This window comes from Microcebus murinus, chromosome 1 (genome assembly GCF_040939455.1).
Source record: "Microcebus murinus isolate Inina chromosome 1, M.murinus_Inina_mat1.0, whole genome shotgun sequence".
NCBI lineage: Eukaryota > Metazoa > Chordata > Mammalia > Primates > Cheirogaleidae > Microcebus > Microcebus murinus.
Genome location: NC_134104.1, coordinates 8,669,633 through 8,687,258, shown reverse-complemented (window position 1 = coordinate 8,687,258; position 17,626 = coordinate 8,669,633). Strand labels below are relative to the sequence as shown.

The 17,626-nt window shown below is 46.5% G+C and overlaps 1 protein-coding gene and 1 pseudogene across 1 annotated transcript; both read left to right on the top strand.

Annotated features, from left to right (window-relative positions):
• Nucleotides 1-1,081: 1,081 nt before the first annotated feature.
• LOC142861060 (carbonyl reductase [NADPH] 1-like) lies at nt 1,082-7,796 on the top strand (annotated as a pseudogene).
• A 5,482-nt stretch (nt 7,797-13,278) lies between these two features.
• LOC105881306 (carbonyl reductase [NADPH] 1-like) lies at nt 13,279-16,508 on the top strand. The gene is made up of 3 exons (XM_076000332.1): nt 13,279-13,682; nt 14,238-14,345; nt 15,780-16,508. The coding sequence occupies exons 1-3, from the start codon at nt 13,394-13,396 to the stop codon at nt 16,214-16,216; spliced, it is 834 nt and encodes a 277-aa protein (XP_075856447.1). The 5' UTR covers nt 13,279-13,393; the 3' UTR covers nt 16,217-16,508.
• Nucleotides 16,509-17,626: the final 1,118 nt, after the last annotated feature.

The window sequence follows — 17,626 nt, the reverse complement described above, 5'->3', positions numbered from 1 at the left end:
GTTGGTAGGCACTTAGGTTGTCTCCATATCTTTCCAATTGTGAATTGTGCTATGATAAAAATATGGGTGCAAGTGTCATTTACATAATATGAGTTTTTTTTCCTTTATGTAGATCCTAGCAGTGTTATTGCTGGATCAGATGGTAGATTTGCTTTTAGGTCTTTTAGAAATCTCCAAACTGTTTTCCACAGAGTTTGCATCAGTACCACCTACACTATATAATCATTCTCTTTTCACTACATCTGCACCAGCATCTATTGTTTTTTGACTTTTAATAATGACCATTCTGATACGTTCAGCCCTAGGGAACTCGCACATATGCCATGCAGTGCAGCTAAGAGACCACTAGGGGCCACTGCCTGGCAGCAAGTTTTATGTACAAATGAGTCCGAAAGAATTACTGGGAGTTGACACAGAAATCCATAGGAAGAGTGTTCTCATACTTTTTGTAATGGCAAACAGGTTATAATTTATCACTTTAAAAAGGTGCAACCATTATCATCTTGCTGAATAATTTGTGAGCTTTGCAGCAACCTGGCTGGGAGTCCCTTGTAAAGACCATCCTTGTCCTGCTGCTGTTTCACACATGGGAAGGTACCTGTAGGACAAATTCCCCCACAATTCCCCTTCCAGGAAGAGATGCATGTCTTTCATTTAAACAGACAGGGCCTAATTACTCTCCAAGGAAGAGGTATATTCCACTTACCAAAAACATGGGAAAGGATGTTTTTCCCCAGTCTTGGCAACACTCTGCAAAGATTAGAGTCAAAAACAGGCTTTAGAACAAGCAGTGATGTGGGTCCCAAGGACAGGGGTAAGGGCCCCTGGACCCACATTTCCCAGCTCAGGTGCTTCACCAGCCTGCTGGGGAACCTTCTCCAGCCGAGCAAGGGTGTGGCCAGTTCCTTTCTGGGCACAGAGCCCAGCCTTGCAGACACCACACACAAACTGGTTTCTACCACAACTGCAGGGAGAATATCTCTCAAGTCAGCAGGCTTTACAGCAAGCAGAACCCTTTCCCCAAGTCACTCTCCATATAGAGACCAGAAACCAATCGCAGGGTACCAAAGGGACAGCCACCATGGTGACCTCAATGATAGCCATCACATACCTACTTCCCTGCCTGGTCCACCCCTGCTGGGACCTGGATAACCCCACCACCAGTGTTCAGGGACAGAACACACAGGGAAAGAAGGTGAGGCTGCAGTTAAGTGCGGTGGCACCACAGCGTCTGCCCTCTCCCTGCCACCTCCCATGGCACTCACAGCCCCATTGTTGTGACTCTAATCCACTTCAAGACCCACCCCTGGGAAGGGGACCACGAAGAGGAGGTGGGGAGTTACCAAGCTTTTGTTGACCTCTTCATGTGACTCTGGAACCTGACCTTAATCTTACTTTCAGAAAGACAAAGGGCCCCAGGCCTGCTCAGGCCTGCCCCCTGCAACCCAGACGTCCTTAGAACATGGCAGGAGTCAGCAGCGCTTCCCTTCAGGTGAGGTGCAGACAGGTTCTTCTCGCCCCCCCATCTCTGCCCACATTATCTGCCACAGCACATAAATTCTGGCAGAATCACGACTGTGCCTTCCCCAGCTCCTGTTATCCAGAGGATGTCAGTAAATGGCTGGAAACAAATGAGCATATTGGTTTTAGACAGTTGTCTGCCTCCCTTTGCTGAAGAATATAATGACAGCAAACAATTATATAGTGTTACCATTTGCCAGTACTGATCTAAGCTTTTTAATACTATTAAATTACTTAATCCTTACAGCAATCACTGGAGAGAGGCACTATAATTATTCTCATTTTACAGATGAACAAACTAAGACTCTGAGAGATGGAGAACTTTGCCCAAGATCACACAGTAAGTAGCAGAGCTGCAGCTTTGCAAGCAGGGAGCTCTCCACCCACCATCTGTTCATTCCTGAACACGCCTGGTACCTAACAGGTGCTCAGGTAGTCACTGCAGGCATGCTGTGGACACGCAGCCCCTCACACCTCAACAGCCCTTTTAAAGGAGAAGACGGCCGGGCGCAGTGGCTCACGCCTGTAATCCTAGCACTCTGGGAAGCTGAGGCGGGCGGATTGCTCAAGGTCAGGAATTCGAAACCAGCCTGAGCAAGAGCGAGACCTCGTCTCTACTATAAATAAAAAAGAAATTAATTGGCCAACTAATATACATAGAAAAAATTAGCCAGGCATGGTGGTACATGCCTGTAGTCCCAGCTACTTGGGAGGCTGAGGCAGGAGGATCACTTGAGCCCAGGAGTTTGTGGTTGCTGTGAGCTACGCTGACACCATGGCACTCACTCTAGCCTGGGCAACAAAGTGAGACTCTGTCTCAAAAAAAAATAAAATAAAATAAAGGAGTAGACATGCCGTGATAGACATACCACAATGCTGGTGAAGCCTTTGGTTCTGACCCTAAGGATTTAGCAAACACAAAGGGATAATTGCCTGGCTAAGTGACAGCAAAGCCAATTATAAAAGAATCGCAGCAATGAACCTGGCCAGAGCCCATGACTCTTCTGAAGGTGTGCATGTGGCCATGTAGGTGGCAGGAGTTGCATCAGGCACTGGAACTGCCCTGTCACTTCTGCTTTCAGGTGACACAGGTCCAGCTAGCTCACATTTTTCTTAGGGCATACGGCATCAGGGGGCTTTTTCCCTTGAATTCATTCTATCTACACTCTCAGGAATGTATCAAAATTTCAAATTTCATGTTTCAGTCCTTGTCTTAAAAGATTTGCTCACAATTCCAATCCTTTGTGCAATGCTGTGTGTGCTAGCTACAAGTGAAAGGTGTTTACCCTCTGCCCCGGACATGAGGTGGGAATCCTCTTTTAACTAAAGTCACTTTCTATGGGTGCTGTCACAAATGACCGCAAACTTCATGGGTTAAGACAACAGAAATTTATCATCTTATAGCCTTGGAGGCCAGAAGTCTTGGAGGCCAGAAGTCTTAAAGTCAAGGTGTCAGAGCTGTGCTCCTTCCAGAGGTCCTAGGGAAGGCCCCTTCGCTGTCTTTTGCTGCTTCTAGAAGCTGCTTCGTTTCCTTGCCTCACATCTCCTTCCTCCATTTTCAAGTATCTCTGACATGTTCATCTCTAATCCTCTTGCTTCCCTCTAACAAAGACCCTCACGGATACCCTTGACCGACCAGAATAACCCAGGAAAACCTCCCCACACCAGGATCTTAAATCACATCTGCAAATCTCTGACATTCACAGGCTCCAGGGATTAGAAGTGATCCTCTTGAGGGAGGGGTGCTATTCTGTCCACAATACCCTGAGTGCTTTCCAAACTCTTTCTCCTCTTTGGTCTTTCAAAGACCCCAGGCTCTTTTGAAGAACACCTCACTTTGATCCACCTAACCTGGTCACTATAACCCAATGCTCTCAAACTTTGCTGCACGTTGGAATCACCTGGAAGGCCTGTACAACTCCCAGTGCTTGGGTCACACCCCAGACCAATCGAAGCACAACATTCTGGGGATGAGGGCCAGGTCGCAGCACTTTTAAATGGATGGAGTTCTAATTTTGTACCCACACCTTGACTCACCTTTGGGAATTTGTTTTCAGTTGGACTTGTTGGTGGGTACACACATTTCACTGGGCAGAAGACATATACATCAATATAGATCAATGTAGATACAGGTATCTACCCTCCTTGGACAAATGTAAATGCAGATAATTTTATCATCCCTAGGAGTTAGGTAACGATCAAATTAAAAATTCCCACTAAAGGGCTAGCCCACAGTAAACATTTCCTGCCACCCGAGGGCGCTCTGGGAAGCAGTGCCACGCAGCCTGCCCACACCTCTTAAGTCTTCCCACAGAATACCTAATTCTAAATTTCTCTTGAGCAAGCAAAGGGATCTATGTCCAGAGAAGCAGTGTCCAAGTAATTTCACTGCACCTTAGGAAAAAACCTTCACATTTTGCAGTGGACGATGGGCGCACAACCAAGGAAATTACTCAGCTCTCCCTTTCCTCCCCTTGGGGTTCTCTCCAAACAATTTCTTCAGTCCAGCTGCCACGAATTTGTACCCCTCTACTCACTTGTCAACATCGGGTTGGCTCCAGGGGAACCACAGCTCCCTGGGCTCGGAGCCTGGACCAAAGAAAGCGCAGCGCGGGCAGAGGGCGGGCCGGAGAGTAGGAGCTTTATGAAACCTTCGGGAACAGACAGCCCTTCCTCAGAGGGGAGGGGATCAAGGACCAGGGCCTTATTGTCTAGGAATTCCAGGGCTGGGTCCCAGAACTTCCTCTGCATGGCTGCTGTGACTCTGTAGGGCTCCGCTGTACGCGCCGGTGTCCTCCAAAGCCCGGTTGGTTCTCCATGCAGGTGCCCCGCGCGCTCCACCGGGCCATTCGTCCTGCAGCCGCGTGGTGCTGGTGACCGGCGCCAACAAGGGCATCGGCTTCGCCATCGCGAGCGACCTGTGCCGCCAGTTCTCCGGGGACGTGGTGCTCACGGCGCGGGACGCGGCGCGGGGCCAGGCGGCCGTGCAGCAGCTGCAGGCCGAGGGCCTGAGCCCGCGCTTCCACCAGCTGGACATCGACGACCCGCAGAGCATCCGGGCCCTGCGCGACTTCCTGGGGGGGGGGGGGCTCAACGTGTTGGTCAACAATACAGGCTTCCCCTTCAAGGGTAAGGTAAGGGATTGGCGTGCTCAGAGGGGAGGTGGCCTCCCGGAGGGCCTCCTACCAGGGCACGTGCACCTGGCAGAGAAGCCCTTTGGGGCCCCTCTAGCGCCCCCCATGCCCAGCCCTGGAGGGTCCCGAACAGGCTCCTGGGAGCAGAAAGGTGCCTGGGAGCTTCCCAGAGAGCCAGAGTTCTCCGGGATGGGAATCATCTTCCAGCCAAAGGGAACTTGTTGTTTCCCTGCCTCGGACTTTCCCAGGGTTTCTAAAGTTTTTGTGAGATTAGACTTTCGGGAAGTTGGATGAAGTTTTAACTGATTTTCAAATAAACAAGAAATTGCAAAAAATGGATACACAGATTCAGAGTGTGCACCCTTCACCCACACTCCCACAAAGGCACCATCTTTCAGAAGTACAGTGTGGAACGTTATCAAACCAGAAAAATTGACGGGGGCACAATACTGTAACAAGACGCTGACTCGAGGTGCAATTCACTAGAATTTGCAGACACTATTTTTTTTATCATTCTATGAAATGTCACCCCATGGCTACTATCATTTAACTCTGCTCTCTTCTGCCCTAAAAGATGCTGATACCACATCTTTCCATATTCAAGCAGAAGTGACCATGAAAACAAACTTTTTTGCTACCAGAGATGTCTGCACAGAGTTACTCCCTCTGATAAAACCCCAAGGTGAGTGTGGTGGGAGCAGCTCACCTGTCTGTGCCCCGGGACCCGGCCCTGCTGACTCCCCGTGCTGCGGGTGAACCTGCCTCCTTGCTTTGTCTCCACCCTGCCAGGCACAGTTTTGCTGCAGGACTTTGTCCTCACTTCTCTGGTGGCTCTGGGTGCTCTCTGTCCCGCTGGTCTTTGCTCACCTGGCTCTTCTTATCCTTCAGGTCTTAGCCCAGTGTGTCCTCAGAGAGGCTGTTTATTTGCTCTGTGCCCCTCACACGCTGCAGTGCAGTAGGATGTCACCCTCACCCTTTCTCTGCTCCATCAGACTGATCTTATTCAGGCTGGTGGAGCCTTCACTGCCACCAATCCAGCAGGCCCTTCTAAAATGTGTCACCTGCCTAGAACACTCCCAGAGAGGCCTCCTCCCACTCTATAATAAAACAGACATTTCCAGAGGGTGCTCATCCTTCTCCCTAAATCATCTTGGCCACTGACCCCAGTGTCCACCCACCAGATCCTGCAGGTCACAGGCCCTGCCCCATATCATCACTGACCAGGGCCTAGCAGTTGTGCCCACGGAGTTTGTCCTGAATCCACCTCATGCCAGCTCTACAACAGGCCCTCAGCTGTCATCTTGCACAACAGCAGACCCTTCTAGAGCCTCTCCCTTCTTGGGTCTTTTGCTTCCCCAGGACCCTACATGCTGTGTCAGACCCCTCCCCCAAATCCTTCCAGAACAAAGTCCAGCCCATAGCATAGTTTATAGGAATGTGCAGAATCTGCCACTGCCTAGCCCCAGGCTCGGATTAACTCCCCTTCAACATCCTCCCTGTTCTGCACATGACTGCCATATGCGTTTGGTTGTAAACTGCCATGGTGCTCACCGCACTTAATGTGTCAGGTGATGTCAGAGATGAACCTGGCCGTTAAATACAGAGTGACTGATACAAGCAGCCCCTTTAGATTTAGTGGGTACAAGAAATTTTTTTGTACATAGCTGAATTCCATAGTGGAGGAGTCTAGGCTTATCATATACCATTAACCTGGATAACATTGTACTCAATAGGCAAGTTTTCATCTCACACAGCCCATCCTCCCCTCGTGAACCCCAATGTCCATGAAGTCACTCTATATGACCATGCATACCCATTGCTTCACTCCTTCTAAATGAGAACACGTGGTATTTAGTTCTTTGTTTCTGGGTTACTTCCAGTATAATAAAGGCATCCAATTCCAGCCAAGCTGCTGCAAAAGACATTATGTCATTCTTTTTGGTGGCTACTAGTATTCTATTGTGTATATATGTGGCATATTCTTTATCTAGTCATCTCCTTGGTGGTTCCATATGTTCGCAACTGTGAATTGAAGCAGCCACTTTTAGTAAGATTAAAATGGGTGGACTAGATTTGAGCACTTCCCTGGACTCTCAACTCCTAACTTGTTTCCTTCTCCTGTACTCCTGGAAGGTTATACTACTTCCAAGACTCTGGTTCACTAGGACTTCAAAGGGCAGCTCTTTTGAATGTCACCTTACTGCTCTACTCAGACAAAACTTAAAGGTAGGAATGGAATTTATCATGCAACTACCATACTTTCTGTGCAAAGTCCTCTTAAAGTTCTTCCAGGTAATTGTCCCTCAAATGAAAATTATCTGGTCCAAAATCCTAGCAAAAATGGCAATTGTCATTTTTGTGCACCCTTTTCTACATAATGATTTGTGGTGCATTTTAGGCAGAGTGGTGAATGTGTCTAGCACGGTGAGTCTCAGAGCCCTTAAAAACTGCAGCCCAGAGCGGCAGGAGAAGTTCCGCAGTGAGACCATCACAGAGGAGGAGCTGGTGGGGCTCATGAACAAGTTGTGGAAGATACCAAGAAGGGAGTGCACCAGAAAGAGGGCTGGCCCAACACCACATATGGAGTGACAAAGATTGGCATCACGGTCCTATCTAGAATCCACATGAGGAAACTGAGAGAGCAGAGGAAAGGAGACAAATCCTCCTGAATGCCTGCTGCCCAGGTGGTTAGAAAAAAACATGGTGGGACCTACGGCAACCAAAAGTCCAGAAGAAGGAACAGAGACCCCGGTGTATGTGGCCCTTTTGCCCCCAGATGATGAGGGGCCTCATGGACAGTTCATATCGGAGAAGAAAGTTGAGCCATGGTGAGCTCGACTCCCTGCTACATCCTTGGGCCCCATTTTCTATCCTGTCCTGATTTGACCCAAAGGACATTTACACTGTCAAAAACATTCCTATCTAAAAAAACCCAAATCAAAACATCACTACCAAGAACTCACTAATATACTACTCATTGAGTAGGCTACTCGCTCAGTTGTCTACTAACTCTTTAAGGTCTTTTGTGATTTTCTTTGTCATGTAAAGAGAGAAAAACTTGTCAGTGATGAAAATGATGAATGCAAGGATATAGGTGAATAAATAGCCCTTTATAAATGTCCATTTGTACATGCTGCTTATGTGCTGATCCAGCTCTTTCTCAGAAGTGTAATGAGCCTATGGCTATTCTTTCCTCGAGTCTCTCAGGCTAGTCCCTCTCAGTGATGACCTCAAATATGTCACCCTTCAAAGAGAAATGCCGTCAGAGAGAAGCATTCAACACACCTGCAACTAGACCTCCACTCCCTGCCTCCCCTTCTGCTGCAAGAGAAAAGGTGTGCTCCTTCCCAGGCCACGCTCCCACCTGAATGCTCGATCCATCCAGGATCACCTTCTCCCAGGTTTTGTTCTTGCCATTATTCCCTTTCTCTCCTTCACCCAATCTTGCCTCTCTGAGATCACCATTGCATTACAGCATGCTTTCATATCTTTCTCCCAGCTTTTACAACTGAGGAGTCAAGTCATACAAAGTATGTTCTCTGACTACCACGGAATCGTGTGAACAATCAATAGCAGCAAGAAAATCCCCAAATACTTAAAATCTAAACAAATACAGTTCTAACCACCATAGATCAAAAAGATATTGAAAGTGTCAACAGAAAAGGACCCATAAAGAGGTATGTTCTGAGCCAAATATGTGAGCTCATGGCCTAGAGAGCCACACCCAAGAAGCCTTGAACAAGTGGTTCCACTGTGGTTAGGTTACGGTTGGTTTTATATATTTTAGAGACATAGGAATTGTTACCAGCTCCATAAGCAAATTTCAATTACCCCTATGTGTTTTTAATAATCCTTTCCCTTAACTAACTAGTTGACATTTTGAGTTTTCCAGAAATAGTGGATTTTCTGCAAGACAAAGGAGCTGAGATTCTGAAGGCCCCTGGGCATTTTCCTGATGCCCAGATTCACCATCCCCCACAACCTGCCCCCAATGCACCTGTCTCTTGTTAGTTACACCATAACCTGTCCCAGGGCACGTGGCTCCTGCTGAAAAGTCCCCAATCTCCATTAGTCAGGGAGAAAGATTTGAGGCTTTGTCCCCTGTTCTGCCAAGATATCTGTCATATTAAAAATTCCTTTCTTCCTTGGCAATCCACAGTTGTCTCAATAATTGGATCTTTGTGCGACGAGTAACTGGACTTAGGTAGAAACCTACTTGGAGTTTCAATATCAGAATTACATGTAAAATCACAAATCAATACATGGAAGGTATACATGGGTTTGTCCCAAAAAGGCAGGATATCTTGAAGCAGGGACTTACAGGTTATAGGTGGGTTTAAAGATCCTTTGACTCTTTGAGTGGTTAAAGAAATGAAGCTTTGTCTAAAGGCTTGGAATGTTTTAAGATGAAGATGTCTGTTAATCAGAGACAAACCACTGCACATACAGCAGACATCTGCAAAACTCAAGTGATCTGTTAACTACATGGATGGCCAGCACGTGTGCTTTAAGCTTTGCCCTTCACAGCCCTAGGCTTGTTGATAATGAATTAGTATCTAATTGTTGGACAGAATAACTCAGAATGGAGGGGGCGGAGCTAGTCTGACCTCCCTTCTCCTCATGGCCAACAACTCAGCTTGAAGGTTTTTCTGGGTTCCCCTCAGGCAAGAGGGGTACTTTCAGTCAGGTGGGAGCTTAAGATTTTCTTTGCATTCACAATCCCCCCCATTTGGGTAAGATATGCCAGAGAGTGCATCAATGGTCAAACTTTTACTTTGTCCCATCGTTGCCTGGGTAGAGTGGCTACCTGCCCTGGGTCCATCTAGGACCTCAATGGGACCCTTGTATCCAAAGGACTTAGAGGCAAAAGGCTTACAGCCAACTAAACATTCTAGGCCACACTGGAATGGAGATGGACAGGTGCTCATCAACCTTTAAAACCTTTTTGGCGACTACATACAAAAGCCAAAGGCAAGGTTACAAAATTAACTAACTTATCTATAACCATTGAGCTATTGTAATCTTGGATTTGGCTTCCAACTTATGCAATTTGTTATATGAAACATAAGTATTGTTAACTATTTAAGCTAAGGAATTTAGAGACTTTTGTTGTATAGCAATATTTCTTGGAGTCACTTCAGTAATTTATCTAAGGTGGCCAATAAATACCTTATATACATTTGTTCATATAAACCCCAGAACAACTATACCCAGAAAGCTCTGTCACCATGTAGCTTGATATCCTCTCTGTAAGTATCATTTAAGTCTTTGGGAAGCAGGAAATTCTTTATGGTTGGGATGCAGCCTGCACCATGTGGCCCTAGAAGGCAAAGTTTCTCACTTTGTAGCTGTTTGTATCTGTGTTTCCATTCTTGATCTGGACAGTGGGGACTCATTTTGTAAGCATAACCCAAGGGCCACTCAGTCTATAAGGCCAGGCTGGCTAAGGGGAAGTGGTCTTGATTCCAGCACGCTCTCTACTTTTTCTGTTTTCAAAGTTTAATTAACTTCCCCCCTGCTTACGCAGCTGTGGGCACAGATTAGAAAAACCACCTTGAGGAAAAACAAACCATGAGTCCGGAATAGGCCAACCATAGACTGCTGAGGACAAGACCCACCAGACCACCTAGTGTTTGCTGATAACTGGCCAGCAAGTCATGATGAGGACCACAACGCTTGCTGTCTGCCACCAACCCACTGTACCCCTTGCTTTATAAGCTGCTAGTAAGCAGAAGAGACGAGATGGCCTCGGAGACAATAGTCCACTGTCTCCTCTGCCTTTTGGCACTTGGATAAACCCCCTCTCTGTCACCAGCACTCACCCCTCATGTCTGGTTCTCAGGATATGAGCAGCTAAACCTGCATTCACCAATGCAACAACCTGTCACGACCCAGAGGAAAGTAGAGAGACTTGACAACTAAACCTAATGTACCATTCTGGAGGGGATCCTGGACTAGAAATGGATATTAGGGGAAAAGCTAGTGGATTCTGAATATAGTATGGAGGTTAGTTAATAATAGTGTTCCAATTGGTTTTTAGTTGTGACAAATGTACCACGGTAGTTAGATGTTACTAATAGCAGGAACTGGTCTGGGTGTGGTGGCTCACGCCTGTAGTCCCAGCTACTGGGAAAGCTGAGCCAGGAGGATCAATTGAGCTCAAGAGTTTGAGGCTGAGGTGATCTATGATGATGTCACTGCATTCTAACCCAGGACACACAGCGAAACCAAGTCTCAAAAAAAAGAAAAAATTATTTCGTGTATGTCATAACCTTTTTTGATTAGTTTTGGTTTTGGTTTTCATTTTTTCCTTGAGATAGAGTCTCCGTTTGTCACCCAGGCGGGAGTACAATGGCCCCAATGGCTCAATCATGGCTCACTGTAACCTCAAATTCCTGGACTCAAGCATTCCTCCTGCCTCAGCCTCCCAGTAGCATGGACTACAGGCAGGTGCCACCATGCCCAGTTAGTTTTTTTACAAAATTTTTATGCAGACGTGATCTCCCTATATTTCTAAGGCTAGTCTCCAACTCCTGGCCTCAAGTGATACTCCCACTAAGGCCTTTCAAAGTGCTGGGATAATAGGCATGTGCCACCATGACTGACATAAGAGTTTTATTTTCTTTCCAGTTATTATGCCCTTTCTTCGGTGCCAATTCTGGAAGAATTCTTTCCTCAATTAATTGTTAATGTTACATTTATCATATACTAAATTCTTATTAATACACGATATTTTATATGTTACCTTTCCTGGAGCATCTTGCCCAATGGATTTGTCAATTCTTGTGTTGGTAGCAGTAATAAAAGGACATATAATTGAAAGTGAAAATCATGATTCATGGCCTTGTTATGATTTGCCTTTTGAACTTGAAGAAACCTCACCCTGTCCAAAGTTCCCTATACACCTGTGGATGAGTGGCTCTCTCACTTAGTTTAATCCATCCCACCTCCTTCTAACACTGGCTCAACCCAGCTATGGAAGAAAGTAGCTAGTGATGTAGAGAGAGGCCAACGAGTTACACACCAAAACACACTGGGATAAAGAAGAAAATCCAACTTGGAGGTCTTTATTATCCCGAATGGGGGAATAAAGTGTTATATACTATGTGACTCCATCTGTGCAACATTTTTGAAACAACAAATTTGTAGAAATGGGGAATATGTTAGTGGTTGCCAGGAGATGGAGTTGGGTTAGGCAGCAAGAGACAGGTATGTATGCTAATGAAAGAGCAGCAGGAGGGACCCTTGTGATGATGGAAATGCCCTTATCTTGACTGTAGTGGTGGATACACAAAGCTGTATGGGCAATAAAATTTTATAGAACAAATACACAAAGAAGTACAAATAAAAATGATAAAATTTGAATATTATTTGTGGATTGTTTTGTTGTCAGTATCCTATTTGCACTATTATAATATAGTTTTGCAAAATATTACCATTCAGGGAAACGGGGTGAAGTGTAAGGAAGGAATCTCTACTATTTCTTATAACTAACTGCATGCGAATCCACAATTATCTCAATAAAAATTACGGTTGAAGATAAGCAAAGTACTTTCTCTGATCATTAACTTTTTAAAGCAACTGATTGGAAACCTACCTTGAAATTGCAACATAATTGGATTCTATTTAAACTCATGGTGCCCAAGAGGACTTCCTGCAATGATGTATCTGCAATATCCTGTATCTGCACTGTCCAATACCGTGACCACTAACACATGTGAACAGTGAGCACCTGAAAGATGCCTGGTGGAACTAAAGAACTGAAACTTTAAATGCATTAATTTTGATTGATTTAAATTTGCATTTAAATGGCCACTGTGGCTACTGGACACCTAGAGACAACTCAGAAATGAAACTTGACCTTATAGTCCTCTCCTCTCTTGTTCTAAATAGTAAGGAAGAAAACTCATTTCCCATCACTGAACTAATTTAAAAATTTCTGAGGCTGGATCCATTTCTTCATTGTCAAATGGGTATAGAGGATACACCCTCATGTGTAATTTTGAATGTAAAATAGGTCGGGGAAGCCCTCTGTCACCTGTACACGGTAGGACCCAGATACAGATAAGACAATGGCCCCACAAGTGTCCAGAGAGGTAACCCTGTGATGAGTTAATGAATGTTTCCCACGTTTTTGGAAAACCTGGCCAAGGACTAGCTGGCAGCTTTGCTTTCATGTACTAAGGGGAGAAATCAGCCTGTCATTTCCTTCCTTATTGTTCCACAACTCTAGTTCCAAAGACTTTAGTTCCAGCCATATTTTTTTAGCACATCAGAAACAAACAAAAGTCCATACAAATGCCACATTTCTTCAAGCACAACTATGCATGGTTGAATGGTTGCAGGAACACAAAGAAAAACCCTTAGAAACCAGAGAACCAGGGATTAGGGGTGAGTTCAGATATAGTCACGTGGGCAACAGAAATGCTTTATCACTGTCAGGCAGCCAGCCAGGGGCACTGATTAGCTATGGTCTTCTGCCTTTGGTTTTGCAAAGCCCTGACACAGGGCTCTGTTGGGCATCCTCTGATCCAGGGAGGTTCAGGGAGGTCCCACAAGCCCCGCCCTAACGGGGCGGGTCCTGCACCTGTGCGCCAGCCCAGGGTTCCTGGTGCTTTTCCTACTTAAGCGCACCTGGCACCCTCCACGCTCGCACACACGCTCCTACGCGCCGGGCTGCTCCAGCACCTCGGCGTGATCCCTTCTCCACGCAAGTGCCCCGCGCGCCCCACTCAGCCATGTCGTCCTGCAGCCGCGTGGCGCTGGTGACCGGCGCCAACAAGGGCATCGGCTTCGCCATCGCGCGCGACCTGTGCCGTCAGTTCTCCGGGGACGTGGTGCTCACGGCGCGGGACGCGGCGCGGGGCCAGGCGGCCGTGCAGCAGCTGCAGGCCGAGGGCCTGAGCCCGCGCTTCCACCAGCTGGACATCGACGACCTGCAGAGCATCCGCGCCCTGCGCGACTTCCTGCGCAAGGAGTACGGGGGCCTGGACGTGCTGGTCAACAACGCGGGCATCGCCTTCAAAAGTAAGGGGTTGGTGTGCTCAGAGGGGAGGTGGCCTCCGGGAGAGACTCCTGCCGGTGGGAGAATCCCTGGGACCCCTTTACGCCTGGAGGGACTGAACAGGCTCCCAGGAGCAGAGGGAGGGTGGGGAGCTGCCCAGAGAGCCAGAGTTCTCAGGGAGAGGCAGGGACTGCCAGCCAAAGGGAACTTGGTGATTCCTTGGCTGAGGGACTCCTGGGGATCTTTCCCAGGTTTTCCAACGTTTTGCTGACATTAAACTTTCAGGAAGTTGGATGAAGTTTTAACTGATTTTCAAATAAACAAGAAATTGCAAAAGGATACACTGTGACCCAGTGTATGAACCCTTCATCCACCTTCCCCCAGTGGTATCATCATTCAAAAATACTATATGGAAGGTTATCAAACCAAGGGGTGAAACGGGCACAACACTGTAACTAGAGGCAGACTCTAGTGGTGCAAATCGCAAGGATTCACAGGCACTTTTTTTTTTTAATCATTCTATGAAATGTCACCCCATGGCTACTGTCCTTTAACTCTGCTCTCTTCTGCCCTAAAAGATGCTGATACCACACCCTTCCATATTCAAGCAGAAGTGACCATGAAAACAAACTTTTTTGCTACCAGAGATGTCTGCACAGAGTTACTCCCTCTGATAAAACCCCAAGGTGAGTGTGGTGGGAACAGCTCACCCTGTCTGTGCCCCGGACCCGGCCCTGCTGACTCCCCGTGCTGCGGGTGCACCTGCCTCCCTGCTTTATCTCCAGCCTGCCAGGCACAGTTTTCCTGCAGGACTTTGTCCTCACTTCTCTGGTGGCTCTGGGTGCTCTCTGTCCCGCTGGTCTTTGCTCACCTGGCTCTTCTTATCCTTCAGGTCTCAGCCCAGTGTCTCCTCAGAGAGGCTGTTTATTTGCTCTGTGCCCCTCACACGCTGCAGTGCAGTAGGATGTCACCCTCACCCTTTCTCTGCTCCATCAGACTGATCTTATTCAGGCTGGTGGAGCCTTCACTGCCACCAATCCAGCAAGCCCTTCTAAAATGTGTCACCTGCCTAGAACACTCCCAGAGTGGCCTCCTCCCACTCTATAATAAAACACACATTTCCAGAGGGTGCTCATCCTTCTCCCTAAATCATCTTGGCCACTGACCCCAGTGTCCACCCACTGGATCCTGCAGGTCACAGGCTCTGCCCCCATATCATCACTGACCAGGGCCTAGCAGTTGTGCCCACGGAGTTTGTCCTGAATCCACCTCATGCCAGCTCTACAACAGGCCCTCAGCTGTCATCCTGGACAATGGCAGATCCTTCTAGGGCCTCTCCTTTCTTGGCTCTTTTCCTTCCCCAGGATCCTGCATGCTGTGTCACTACCCTCCCACAGATCCTTCTAGAACAAAGTCCAAGCCCATAGCATAGTTTATAGGGATGTGCAGAATCTGCCGCTGCCTAGCCCCAGGCTCAGGTTAACTCCCCTTCATCGTGCTCCCTATCATCGGCATGACCGCCATTTGTGTTGCACTGTAAAGTGCTGTAGTGCTCACCCCAAGTAATTGAATGGGAGATGAACCCACCCATAAAATACACAGCAATTGAGACATGTAGCCACTTAAAAAAAAACAAAAAACGTAGATTTAGGGAATAATAGTCGTTTTTATTACATGGCCCATGCACAGTGGAAGAGTCAAGGCTTATAATATATCATTAACCTGACTAGTGTATATTGCACCCAATGAGTTATTTTCCATCTCACAATCCCCATTAACCCCCCTTCAGAGTCTCCCATATCCACTAAGTCACTGTGCATGACCATGCATACCCATTGCTTAGCTCTTACTTATAAGTGAGAACATATTGTATTTGGTTCTTTTTTCCTGGGTTACTTCATTTTGAATAATGGCCTCCTATTCCATCCAAGTTCCTAAAGAAGACATTATTTCATTCCTTTTGATTGTGGAGTAATATTCCATGGTATATAAATATACCATGCATTCTTACGTCTTTGTAGTTGTGAAATGAAGCAGCCATGTTTAGAAAAATTAAAGTATGTTGCCTAATGATTAAAATCATTATGCCTTTCTACATTATGATTTGTGGTGTATTTTAGGGAGAGTGGTGAATGTGTCTAGCATGATGAGTCTCATGACCCTTAAAAACTGCAGCCCAGAGCTGCAGGAGAAGTTCCGCAGCGAGACCATCACGGAGGAGGAGCTGGTGGGGCTCATGAACAAGTTTGTGGAAGACACCAAGAAGGGAGTGCACCAGAAAGAGGGCTGGCCCAACACCGCATATGGAGTTTCAAAGATTGGCGTCACAGTCCTGTCAAGAATCCAGGCCAGGAAACTCAGTGAGCAGAGGAAAGGAGACAAAATCCTCCTGAATGCCTGCTGCCCAGGCTGGGTTAGAACCGACATGGCAGGACCCAAAGCCCCGAAAAGTCCAGAAGAAGGAGCAGAGACCCCGGTGTACTTGGCCCTTTTGCCCCCGGATGCTGAGGGGCCTCATGGACAGTTCGTATCAGAGAAGAAAGTTCAGCAGTGGTGAGCTGGACTCCCTGCTCCATCTGTGGACCCGTTTTGTACCCTATCCTGATTTGACCCAAAGGAAATTTACAATGTCAAAAATATTCCTATCCAATCAAAAAAAATCACATCAAAACATCCCTACCAGGTATTCACTAATATACTATGAATGGAGTAGGCTACTCACACAATTGAGTACTAATTCTACAAAGGCTTTTGTAATTTCCTTTGTGATGTAGGGAGAGGAAAACATGTGATTGCTGAATATAATGAATGAAAACCAATAGATGAATAAATGGTTCTTTATAAATGTCCATGTGTGCAGATTGTTAACCTACTGATCTAGCGCTTTCTCACATGTGTAGTCAACCTAAAAGTTAGTTTAACCACTTCGGTACCAGCACTGACTACAGTCGATAGCCACAGATGAACGCACACAGCGACTTTTGCCGATAGCCTTGATATGACTTTTCTAATTTTTCATGTATCGAAATATAATTGTGAACATTAAAAAATAACGTAATGAAAACATATATGTATATGTTAGCTATTCTGATTTACATTACAAGTAAAGCTGCCTGTAAAGTAAAACAAACTTTCAGTGCTTTAAAGCTTTCCTCATCACACAAGAGCAAAATGGATTCGTCGTCTATGCACAGCACAAACTATCGTTCGGACTATGAGTGCCGGCTGTGGGCGAGGTTTCATGGCCAGTGAGCACCGTACTGAAGTGGTTAAGGGAAGGAACAGATTAACTTGGGGTCAGCAAACCCAGAGAGTAAAGAAGGAGCCCGACAGTGAATGTCCTCCGCTGTGTGAGGCACAGAGTCTGTTTCAAGTGCTCACCTCTGCCACTGGGTAACAGGAAAGCAGACAACGTGTCCACCACGAGCACAGCTGGACTTGCCCCTTGGGCTTTAGGGAGACGTGGACAGGACCACAGAGGGAAAGGCAGCTGACTTGGTCTCTTTAAGGAGCCAAAGTCATTGCAGAAAAACAACCAACAGCAGTGTGTGAAATGTGAATGGGTGATTGTATGAAACATGAGACATGAAAGACTGAGACGAGAGAACTGTTAAATCTCCTTGATGTAAATATGATATTCATGTAGGCATGAAGTGACATGAGGTCCACAACATTAACATACCTTAGTAAAGTATACACAGAGAGATGAACAGATAAGTGAAATATAACAATATTAACAATTATTGTGACCTGATGGATGTATGGGTGTCTATTTTATTGTTCTTTCCACTTTTCTGTTTGTTGAAAGCTTTCAAAGCTTGAGGGAGAAGTTCCAAGCTCTGTCACCTTAGCTCATGAACTCAGGCAACATCACTGCATCTTACTGTGCCTCAGTTTCCTGCACTGTCAAATGGAGATAATAGAGGACTGTGTGTATTGAGGTAGTATTTCAAATGGTGCCTGCTGT

Bases quoted from the DNA above. Each gene is read 5' to 3' on its own strand.
- LOC105881306 (XM_076000332.1), top strand. From the start codon at position 13,394: ATGTCGTCCTGCAGCCGCGTGGCGCTGGTGACCGGCGCCAACAAGGGC. The intron at 13,683-14,237 runs GTAAGGGGTTGG...CTGCCCTAAAAG, and splicing joins CGCGGGCATCGCCTTCAAAA to ATGCTGATACCACACCCTTC. The intron at 14,346-15,779 runs GTGAGTGTGGTG...GGTGTATTTTAG, and splicing joins CCCTCTGATAAAACCCCAAG to GGAGAGTGGTGAATGTGTCT.